The 11843-nt window shown below is 45.5% G+C and overlaps 1 protein-coding gene across 1 annotated transcript in view; it reads left to right on the top strand.

Annotated features, from left to right (window-relative positions):
* Positions 1-11843, top strand: part of unc5b (unc-5 netrin receptor B) — a 98837-nt gene that overhangs the window by 55784 nt on the left and 31210 nt on the right. The window contains exons 2-4 of the mRNA XM_034681226.1: positions 5739-5969; positions 7366-7509; positions 7990-8093. Coding sequence (XP_034537117.1) covers positions 5739-5969; positions 7366-7509; positions 7990-8093 — 479 coding nt within the window. The remainder of the gene's footprint in view (positions 1-5738; positions 5970-7365; positions 7510-7989; positions 8094-11843) is intronic.

Here is an 11843-nt window from a genome sequence, read left to right as displayed (position 1 = left end):
CTGAACTACAACCAAAATTAAAGTCACTTTAATCTGCAGCAGAAAACACACACAATGTAAGTCATACTTATTTAAGGTATACTTTTGTGGCGTATGTTTTTGCTGCTCCAGAAACATAACATGACTTGCACAAGCTCACACTGTTTTTTTCAATTAGTGTCACACACCGCACAGCATTATGGTCCAGTGGGATGAAGAGTTCTGCACACAAGCTGCAGGATATTCTTCTGAGTCACCCGTTTGTGCATGAATGTAGTTTGTTGTTGAGTCTTTGTAGACGAGAAGTCACTGGAGAAGAAGAATAAGATGTGTTTTGTTGTGGAGAGAGAGAAAGAGAGAAAGAGAGAGAGAGAGGCAGAGACAGATTCAGGATGACGGGTTCGTCCTGGATGTCTGCTAGGCCTGGAGCAGCTGTTGCCCTTTCAGCCTGTCTTGTAGCCACAGCACAGCCAGACTCTGGAGCTGAGGGTGCCGCTCCGGCCTCTTTTCCCCCCCAACCGGCCCTTTCAAGGTGGAGGAAATGTGGGTCAAAAGATGGCACTGTCTCCCCCCCTGTACACCTGAGGAGGGTGCAGCAGCCTCTTGAATCCCATGATTCCCTGCTGGCGCTGGGTTGAATGGTGTCACAACTTTCTCTCCCGCCCCCTCCTCGCGCTCTGAGCCGCTCTTTGCTCTCTCCTGATGTCTCAGCCTGTCTGTCGAGGGGAACAGGGGAACAGGGGCATGGGGGCGGAGGAGAAGTGCTCTCTTTCCTAAAATAGGAGCTGGAGTCTTTCTAAGTAGATTCTCTTGTTCTCTGCTTGTGGAATAAATGATCTGGTTGTGCTCAACACTGAAGATTTGTCTGTATGCTCCATCTGTCCTCGCACCTTTTTAAACCCACCTGGTAGAGAGAAGGAGATTTTAAACGTGTGCCGCTGTTCAGAGAGCGCACAAATACTTTATGACTCTGAGTATTTACATCTCTGAACTTTACCAAGTCTTTTATTCTATTAACAACTTTCTTCTTTTTCTGGAATGATCCGTCTCCGATCCGTCACAGCTCCGGATCTGATAGGTTCCTATTCTATTCAATGCGTTAACTTCCACTAGATCCGCTCCGTTGCATTCCGGCTGCGTCTCTGATCCTGCAGGTCTGAGTCCTCCGGATCAGATACACGAGACTTCTATTTGTGCCGGATGCCGGAGCACGACGCATCAATCTCAACAGAGCAGATGGAGCGGGACAGGAAGTCAGGTTTCACCAAAACAAAATGAAAACATCCGGTTAATTTTCAGAATAAAAGACTCTGTGTTATCACCAGATCTTATTTCACTTAACTACAACAACAAACCAAAGTCATGATGAGCGGAGCCAGGCCTGGAGTCAACAGGTCAGAGGTTTTCAGAGGACCAGAAAGACAACATGGATGAGGAGAGGAGGAGGAGGATCCTTGATTCAGTGATTACCAAGGGGGAAACCTCGGTCACATGACTCCAGCTGCAGTGGCGGTTCTGGGGAGGGACCAACAGGGGCCAACAGGGGCCAGTGCCCCTGCAAAACTGAACCTGGACCCCCTGTGGCCCCCCCTCCAAACAAATATTATACAATAAAAAAAGCTTCAGTATCGCGCTGATGTTACAGGCGGGACACATGCGTGTAGCACTTGGTTCCAGTCCCTTAGAGCACCAAGAGACTCATGTTGAGTGTAAACATCCAAACAGCTGCTGTCAGTCTGCATGTTGATCTAACACAGTAGTCTTTATGTCCAGTATAAAGGGATGCACTAATGTCTAGTACACAGTAGTATATGTGTCTAGTATAAAGGGATGTACTGATGTTTTGCCAGTTTGTTCTCAGCCGGTCCTCGCCCTTCTCAGTCTCTTCTGTCAGGGTTGAATGTGTCCCTCTGACAACACCCTTGACTCCAGCCTGGCCCCCCCAGTAAAATTGGTCTAGAACCGCCACTGTCCAGCTGTCCGGCGGTCCTGCTCCGTGCTGCATTCTGAAAACACAACCGGTGGGTGTTGACGGATGAGAGAGCATGGAGCTGGACCGGACACAGGTCTGGTGGAAGTCTCAGGTTATAGTTGGACCTGAGGTTCAGTTAGTCTTCAGGGTCTCAGTGTAATATAGACGTTTTCACTTCTACCTCAGTGAAGAAGTTGAAGTCTTCTTCTCTACACGTGTTTTTACTCCTGCTTGAGTGAAGAACACATGTACCGTTATACTTTTGACACCTCTGTGAGCTTCAGCTGCTACACATGAGGTACAGCTGCATGTGTGTGTGTGCATGTCAGGGGAACAAAGAGCTCTGAGTTGGATAGACTCCTACTTTTTTTGGCGTCTGAAGCCGACTCTGTCAATCCTCCGCTCTCCTCTCCAGTCTTCCATTTAATGCATATTGAACTCAGATCGCAGAGCAGCAGAGCAAAGTCTTCTACTGAAAGGTTAAACACATTAAGAATTTAGAAGAACCCGAAATCCCCAAAAGAGGAAGTCAGAAAGTGAATCTAAAAGTTTGATAGTATATGATGTGAAGACTGCTGACTTATTGTGTCTCACCTCACAAAGGGAAATCACTGTGTGCTGTATGTGAAGGATGTCAGGTCGATCAGAGCCGAAGCTGCACTGAGGATACCGCAGTCCTGTTGTTTTGCAAGTCTTATGTCACCGCCTCGCCTCCTCTCCCTCCTCTGAGCTCCAGTATTTTGTTCAAGTACAAAAAAAATACAATCAAGCTGATGGGTCCACATGAGTTCTGACAAGGTTACATCATGGTCTGCGGCCCTGCAGCCTCGTAAACAAAAAGGTCTGACTGATACAGAAATGTTTGAGGCTAATGTTGGAGCTAAAAGCTGGAGAAGAGGTAAAAGATGAGGTTTGTCGTTTGTTTGAAAACTGATGTCACTACGGATTTATTTATAAAGACTGAAGATCCAAGCTTCCTCTGAGGACTTTGCATCAAAACAGACACTGAGAATAAAAATCATGTTGTGCAAAGTTAAAACACAGACGACTAAATCCATCATCTGCTCTAAACCTGTGAGATAGTCGCTCTGCAGCGTTGATACACTGACGGAGATCCACCCTGCATCAGACCGGGGGTCAGTGATACTATGTCCTTCATTCCAGGGACGGTCTTGGCAGCATCGCCAGCAGGAATATGTCACATAGAAAATGTCAGGGGATAATGTGCGATCAACAGGACCGGTCTGTGGAAGGTCACCGGCTCCCGTCCCCCCCCCGCTGAGAGGCACGGACTCTTCCAGAGAGACCGGGGCAGAGCGCCTGCATGCACCAGATTACTGGTCAAACAGGGAGAGGGAAAATGTCACGGCGCCCCTTCACATACAGTACAAACTGTCAACACCTTAAATGTCTTCTTGAAATACACAAACAGGGTTGCAGTAAACTGTGCAGCGACACACTGCTGACACGTACACTCACAGATGCCCCAAAGCTGAACCGAGACAAACAAGACAAGCTGTCACAAACACATTCCCTCCCTCTGGATATGTTGGAAGCTCGGCATCAGGAGGAGCACCATCTTGTTTTCAAGGGGAGGTTCAATGACAGTAATACAATAAAGGCGCAATCAGACTAACTCTGATTTTGATTACACAATCTGAAGAGTGAAACTAAAGAAAAGCAGAGTGCTGCAGATTATTGATGCCCCGGGGATCAGTGTGACTTTGCTTGTTTCAAACCCAGCGGCTTGTAATTTGGGAGTGTTGTGGGAGGCTGTGTTCTCTTCTTGCAGGTGCTGATGATTCTTAAAGCAGCTAACAGGCTCAAAGAATACATAACAGAAATTAAGATTCAATATCCCACAGAAGAAGATACATCTGGAGGTTTACAGGATGCTTTAGATAGAGCTGTAATGGAACATTCAAGTTTAGTCCTCATAAAGTGACACACAACCTCTGCTCGCTAGCAGCTGCCTGCAGCCTAATGTTAGCCTGCGGCAAACAGAACATGACAGGAGCTGCAGACAATGAGCTAACGATGCTAACCTGCAATATTAATGCAGTTCAGTCAGAGAGTCGTCTCCTTCATCCTCCTCTTCATCATCCTGAGACCTGCTCTCTTTGTGTGGTGCTCTCACAATGCTTTTCATTCTGCTTTGTTAGAGTGACCTTATTTTAAAACCAAGGAGGGTTCTGGAATGCTGGGTTCTGGAATGCTGGGTTCCAAAATGTTGAGTTGTAGAATGTCAGGTTCTGAAATGTTGGTTTTTGGAACGCTGGGTTCCAAAATGTTGAGTTCTAGAATGCTGGGTTCTGGAATGCTGGGTTCTGGAATGCTGGGTTCTGGAATGCTGGTTTTTGGAATGCTGGGTTCCAAAATGTTGAGTTCTAGAATGCTGGGTTCTGGAATGCTTGGTTCTAGAATGTTGAGTTCTAGAAAGCTGGGTTCCAAAATGTTGAGTTGTAGAATGCTGGGTTCTGGAATGCTGGTTTTTGGAATGCTGGGTTCGAAAATGTTGAGTTCTGGAATGCTGGGTTCTGGAATGCTGGTTTTTGGAATGCTGGGTTCCAAAATGTTGAGTTCTAGAATGCTGGCTTCTGGAATGCTGGGTTCCAAAATGCTTAGTTGTAGAATGTCAGGTTCTGAAATGTTGGTTTTTGGAACGCTGGGTTCCAAAATGTTGAGTTCTAGAATGCTGGGTTCTGGAATGCTGGGTTCTGGAATGCTGGTTTTTGGAATGCTGGGTTCCAAAATGTTGAGTTCTAGAATGCTGGGTTCTGGAATGCTGGGTTCTAGAATGTTGAGTTCTAGAAAGCTGGGTTCCAAAATGTTGAGTTGTAGAATGCTGGGTTCTGGAATGCTGGGTTCTGGAATGCTGGTTTTTGGAATGCTGGGTTCCAAAATGTTGAGTTCTAGAATGCTGGGTTCTGGAATGCTGGGTTCTAGAATGTTGAGTTCTAGAAAGCTGGGTTCCAAAATGTTGAGTTCTAGAATGCTGGGTTCTGGAATGCTGGGTTCTGGAATGCTGGTTTTTGGAATGCTGGGTTCCAAAATGTTGAGTTCTAGAATGCTGGGTTCCAAAATGTTGAGTTCTAGAAAGCTAGGTTCCAAAATGTTGAGTTCTAGAATGCTGGGTTCTCAAGCTGACAGACAACGTCACAACAACACCAACAGCCTTGGAAACGACATTGACTGACATATTTTTAGACAGTGTTTCAAACTCTGTGCCCTGTTTGTGTTTCTCACACAGTGAAACCAGGACAGGAAGTGTTAAAAACTGGGTCAGACTGGTGATTTGTAAACATTTGGTCAGAGCGAGACATCTGGTCATCCTTGAGTTGGTGCTGTACCACAAAAAATACAGCTTCATTTATACCCTCCTGTTTTTAATCACTATGTGTCCACCAAGTTAGCATCCTCATGAACTTAGCATTCACCACCTACACTATCTAACTCTGACCCTTGTTGTATTTCACTGAATCAATTCAACTCTCATATCTGCTGGATGAGAAATTATTAGACTGCATTTTAAACTTTAACATTAAACTGAAGCAACAAATCAAATCAGAGGTCAGAGGTTTGTGGGTCAGGCTCTAACTTTCTCAGGGACAGTTTAAGACACAGTTTTATTATCCTCAACAGAGAGGTCAAAGTTCACAGAGCAGCCATCCAAACACTGCTGCAGACTCCCCCGTGCCGCACGAGTTCGTCTCCAGCCGTCACTCTCGCTCAGGTCTCTCCTTTGAAGGACAGTCATCCTAATCACATCTGCGTTCTGTGTCCTCAGAGAGCAGCGACTACAGCGAGGCCGAGGTCCTCCCCGACTCCTTCCCTTCAGCGCCGGCAGAACCCCTCCCAGAGTTCCTGCTGGAACCGGAGGACGCCTTCATCGTGAAGAACCGACCCGTCCAGCTGAGGTGTCGAGCTTCACCGGCAACGCAGATCTACTTTAAATGTAACGGAGAGTGGGTCAACCAGAACGACCATGTGACCAGAGAGAGTCTGGACCAAGTCACAGGTAACACACACACACACACACACACACACACACACACACACACACACACACACACACACACACACACAGTAATGTCACCTAGTATTTCACACACATAAACATCACACTCAATTACAAACATCATATCCAACTACATAATCCATTAGCTCCCACAGGAGTTTATGAGCATGCTAACTGCTTTTGGCTCACAGCCAATGCATTATTTATACACTGTGAAAAATACACCCATCTAATCTCTCCTACCCTCCCTCTCTTTCCCTCTCTCTCCCTTCTCTCCCTCTCTCTCCCTCTTCCTCTCCCCTCCCTCTCTCTCCCTCTCTTTCCCTCTCTTTCCCTCTCTTTCCCTCTCTCTCTCTCTCTTTCCCTCTCTCTCTCTCTCTTTCCCTCTCTTTCCCTCTCTCTCTCTCTCCCTCTCTCTCTCCCTCTCTCCCTCCTCCCCTCCCCCTCTCTTTCCCTCTCTCTCTCCCTCTCTCTCCCTCTCTTTCCCTCTCTCTCTCCCTCTCTCTCTCCCTCTCTTTCCCTCTCTTTCCCTCTCTCTCTCCCTCTCTTTCCCTCTCTTTCCCTCTCTCTCTCCCTCTCTTTCCCTCTCTTTCCCTCTTTCCCTCTCTTTCCCTCTCTCTCTCTCTCTCCATCTCTTTCCCTCTCTTTCCCTCTTTCCCTCTCTCTCTCCCTCTCTCTCACTCTCTTTCACTCTCTCTCTCACTCTCTCTCTCCCTCTCTTTCCCTCTCTTTCCCTCTCTCTCTCCCTCTCTCTCCCCTCTCTCTCCCTCTCTCTCTCTCCCTCTCTCCTCTCTCTCTCCCTCTCTCCCTCCTCTCTCTCCCTCCTCTCTCTTTCCCTCTCTCTCTCCCTCTCTCTCCCTCTCTTTCTCCCTCTCTCTCCCTCTCTCCCTCCTCCCCTTCCCCTCTCTTTCCCTCTCTCTCTCCCTCTCCTCCCCCTCTCTTTCTCCCTCCCTCCCTCTCTCCCTCTCTTCCTCTCCCTCTCTTTCCCTCTCTTTCCCTCCTCTCCTCCCCCTCTCTTTCTCCCTCCCTCTCTCTCTCCCTTCTCTCCCTCTCTCCCTCTCTCTCTCTCTCTCCCTCCCCCCCTCCCCCTCTCTCTCTCCCTCTCTTCCTCTCCCTCTCTTCCTCTCTCTCTCCCTCTCTTCCTCTCCCTCTCTCCCTCTCTCTCTCTCTCTCCCTCCTCCCCTCCCCCTCTCTCTCTCCCTCTCTCCCTCTCTTCCTCTCTCTCTCCCTCTCTTCCTCTCCCTCTCTCCCTCTCTCTCTCTCTCCCTCTCTCCCTCTCTCCCTCCCTCTCTTCCTCCCTCTCTCTCTCTCTCCCTCTCTCCCTCTCTCCCTCCCTCTCTTCCTCTCTCTTTCCCTCTCTCTCTCTCTCTCCCTCTCTCCCTCGTTCCCTGCACAGGTCTGGTGGTGAGGGAGGTAGATATCTCTGTGTCGAGGACCCAGGTGGAGGAGTTGTTTGGGTTGGAGGACTACTGGTGCCAGTGTGTGGCCTGGAGCTCTGCTGGCACCACCAAGAGCAACCGTGCCTATGTCCGCATTGCATGTCAGTACCAAGGCTGTGTGTGTGTGTGTGTGTGTGTGTGTGTGTGTGTGTGTGTGTGTGTGTGTGTGTGTGTGTGTGTGTGTGTGTGTGTGTGTGTGTGAGACTGGGAGCTAAGAAAGAAGACTGACAGCAGAGGGGGAATGTTTCCTTCTCTGTGTCGTATGTGTCAGATTAAGTATATATGTAAATCCATGTGGTTTAACGCAGCATCATGGTCCCCTGTGGTAACGTGTGGCGGAGCGTGATTGACACTCGGCATGTTTATGAGGGAATGAAGCCGAAAAACCACAACACAGTGACAGAGGCTTTTTGGGGGGCTCTGCCTGTGTGTGTGTGTGTGTGTGTGTGTGTGTGTGTGTGTGTGTGTGTGTGTGTGTGTGTGTGTGAGACAGCCAGTGTCACTAAGATAAACAGCGTGTCAGGGCTGTCACAGGGCAGCCTTCATTAACTGCTGACGTCTCCCCGTGTCACCCCCTGCAGACCTGAGGAAGAACTTTGAGCAGGAGCCGCTGGGGAGGGAGGTGCGACTGGAGCAGGAGGTGCTGCTGCAGTGTCGCCCCCCGGAGGGCATGCCTGCCGCAGAGGTAAGACCCGAACTCATGCTCCACATTCTCACTGCTTTAAATCACTTTGCAGACTAATGTTTGAGGATTAAACTTCAGAGTCACACACCTTTTTAAAATTCAATGAAGAGCATGTCTTAATGCTGAAAATGTTCTACTCTTCAGATGCAAACATCATTAACATACTACATAAATGTTTAACTTCTAACTTGTGTGTGTTGTTGCAGATGTAGACAGTTAAAGGTGCAGTATGTCATATTTAATGACATTTAGCAGAACATTTGGTAGAAGTGGAACATAATGTTCATAAGTTGTGTGTTTAGTGTTTAATCGCCTGAAAATACAGTTTGGTTTTCAGTAAATCAAAGTGAGCGACTCATATCTGCATAAGGAGAGATGCACTGGTTGGAAGAAGAGGAGGATGGTTGTTGTGCACCAAATAGACATGTTTGCCAAATAGAGGATCATGCTTATCACTGTAGCTTCATCAACAGGTGGAGTGAGCAGGAGAGTGTTTCAATCTAGATCAGGGGCGTCAAACTCATGTCAGTTCAGGGTCCACATAAAGCCCAAGTTGATCTGATGTGGTCCGGACCAGTAAAATCACAACATAATAACCTATGGAGAAGGACAACTCTAAAGTATTCCCTTTGTTTTAGTGCAAAAAAGTACATTCTGTAAATGTTCACATTTAATGAACTGTCTTTCTTCAAAAACAGCTGTTGTATTTTCACCATGATGAGTCTCATAGTGGACTGAATATTTTACTCTTTAAGCCCTGAAACCTGCTGCAGACACACCAAACACACAGGTCACCCATCCACCTGACAGAGAGTGTAATGTTTACTGTAAAAGAACAGAGATTATAATAATGAAGAAGGTAAAGTTGATTATTTTGGACCCCCTCAGCTCCAGCAGGAGCAGTTTACTTCCTGCACAGTGTTGTATGCAGGGGTGCAGTGCTGGTGTTAGTAGTTAGTGGATCATCTTATAGAGCTCTAAAAAGTCTTTATGAATCTCATATGCAATATGCAAACAGCAAGTCATCTATTTCCTCACTGTGAGGAAAAAAGTCCTAGAGAGAAAGCGACATTCAGTTGCGCTCCGTCAGCACTAATTTTATGCGACCCCCAAGAGAACTAATTTAAAATAGCAGTTACTTTTATTGAAAACTTGTAGTTAATGTCTTCTCTGTATTATTTTCACTTTGCAAAGTCGTTCCACGGGCCGGATTTGAACCTCTGGCGGACTGGTTTTGGCTCACAAGCCGCATGTTTGACACCCCTGATCTATATTCTGACTGCTAGAGATCACTACTTATTCCCATTTCTATGCACTGTACCTTTAAAAGAAGTGGAAGTAGTCTCATAGTTTAAAAAGTGAAGTCAATGTTGAAGTGCCCAAAATAATTAATTTCTAATGACCACTAGGGGGCGACTCTGCAGGTGGCAAAAAGGGTTGGGTTCATGCAGCAACCTCCGGTCTTAAAATATGAAGCCCATGTGGGAGTGTTATAAACTGCAATTCATTGAGTGTCCACTAGAGGCTGGCTGCAGAAACACATACACACCAATTCAAAGAAGACGATCTTTGCAGCATTAATTAAAACATCTTGGCCCTATGAAGCTAATCTCTCTATCAGCACACACTGTGGGGGGGGGGATTTATTTCTAACGTGACGGTTCAGAAGATATTAAGATTATGAGTTTTTGCCCAAATAAGGACATGACTGATGTGACTCCCGGTCAGGAACACATAGCTGTTGGCTAAGAGGCTCAAACTCCGCCCCTTTACGTCACACTCTGCCTGGTTGAGTTCAGCATTTCCAATATGGCTGCCGCCGTCGATTGGCTTCCAAACAGCGTTCAGGAACAGACGGGTGACGTCACGGATACTACGTCCATATTTATACAGTCTGTGGTTAGGTTGTATGAAAGCATACAGCAACTACTACACAGATTTCTGCTAGTAAATCAATACATCTGTGAAGACAGTCTTTATGGAAGGTGTTTGTTTTGGTAAAACTAAGTCTTGATTATGAGATACAAAATAAAAGATGTGATAAAAAGTCAGACTTAGAGATAAAAAGTAAAATCCTAGAGATAAGAGTATAATCACAAGACCAGAACTAGATATAACATTTAAATGATGACATAAACTGTCCAAAATAAAGGATGGGAAATAATGAGTCATATTAGAACAAGAGGAGTTAAATCATGACAGAGTGAGTCATGAGTTGGAACGTGCGTCTGCTGATCTCAGCCGGGACACTCTGAGAGAACAGATTTTTATTTTCAGTGAGATTTTCCCTGATGAAATAATAAATGTTTGAATAAGTACCAGAAAATAAGTTGAACTTATTAGATATGAGACAGAAGTATTATAATGTTGACTTTATTCTCATTCTTATGATGTTTTGTGTCATCTTCCTCTCAATATTATGACCTTCTTTTTTATGTTTTCAACTTAAATCTCATTATTTTAACTTCTTATCTCTTCAGTATGACTCTTTTACTTCATAATGATGACTTTACATTAGTGTTTTTGTTTGTTTTCATAAAGGCTAAGTCTCAGTGTTGTTCTTCAGTCAAATGAAGCCTCTTCATCAGTTATCAGCTCAGAGGACCTCTTCTTCATGAGTTTATGGCATCACTGGTTTATCTAAAGTCTTCTTTTTTACAGCATGATGTTCATTTTGTAAATTACAGTACGGTTTATTATGAAATCAACAACAATGACAGGTCTTCTTTAGAGTTCATCTATGGTCACTTTCTGCTCCCGATAAACAAAGACTGTAACGACCAGCGGCCAGACTGGAGGCGCCACATCACCGCTGCTGCTTCACTTCCTTTAGATACACACCGTGTGAGCAGGGCAGCAGAGGGAGCAAAGATCTGAATAATCAGGACCACATAAACATAATGAACGAGGGATCAAAGCGAAGGGCAAACGAAGAAGTCTTTAACATTTAAGTTAAGAGGATTCTCCCTGAAAGATAAAGCCATCAGAATAATATGATGTTATTTAAACAAACAAAGACTTAAATCCAGTGTGTGTCATGTTTTAAAGCTAAGCTGCTTTAACTGCTCAGATATAATATATCCAAACGTTTTACTTCTCCTATAAAAAGAGCGCTGCAACAAAACATCCAAAAAGAAAACATCTTATTCATAAATGTTGGTTTTTATTACTCAAATAAATATATGTGAGTTTTCTTTTAGTGGACACAACGTAAGAGGAGAAGCTCAGGGAGCTTTCATCTGTGTGTGTTTGAGATGATCATCACTTTGAACAGCTCATGGTTGTGTGCTTTATTATCAGGATGCAGATTTAGTCAGAAAGAAGAGAGAGTTTTTCAAAAAGATGCCAGAAATGTGGGTTTCAGAAGCAAAATCCAGATAATGAAATGTTGGCAGTGTTTGATCAACACCACATGTAGCGCCGCAGCGTGTTGTGATGGCTCAATACCCTGCAGGTTTATAGTGTTTACCGAATGAGTCTGTGTGTGAAGCTGACTCATGTTTATGCATACACACCTGTTAATTTGTGGAATGATTTATGTGAAGAGATATCAGCCAAAAGAATTAAAGTCCATCATTGCAATAAGCTGCAACACACAAGTTTCAGACCACGGAGCGTTCTCTCTGACGTGCAGCCAAAACCTCTCCTGCCTGTGTGTTCAGATGTTTGGATATCAGGCTTCAAACTTTTCCTGCATCAGAGTCCTGATCCTGTGTGTGTGTATGTGTGTGTGTGTGTGTGTGTGTGTGC

Source organism: Notolabrus celidotus, chromosome 4 (assembly GCF_009762535.1).
Source record: "Notolabrus celidotus isolate fNotCel1 chromosome 4, fNotCel1.pri, whole genome shotgun sequence".
NCBI lineage: Eukaryota > Metazoa > Chordata > Actinopteri > Labriformes > Labridae > Notolabrus > Notolabrus celidotus.
The sequence above is the reverse complement of the archived record's forward strand: the minus strand, read 5'-3'. Positions and strand labels throughout refer to the sequence as shown.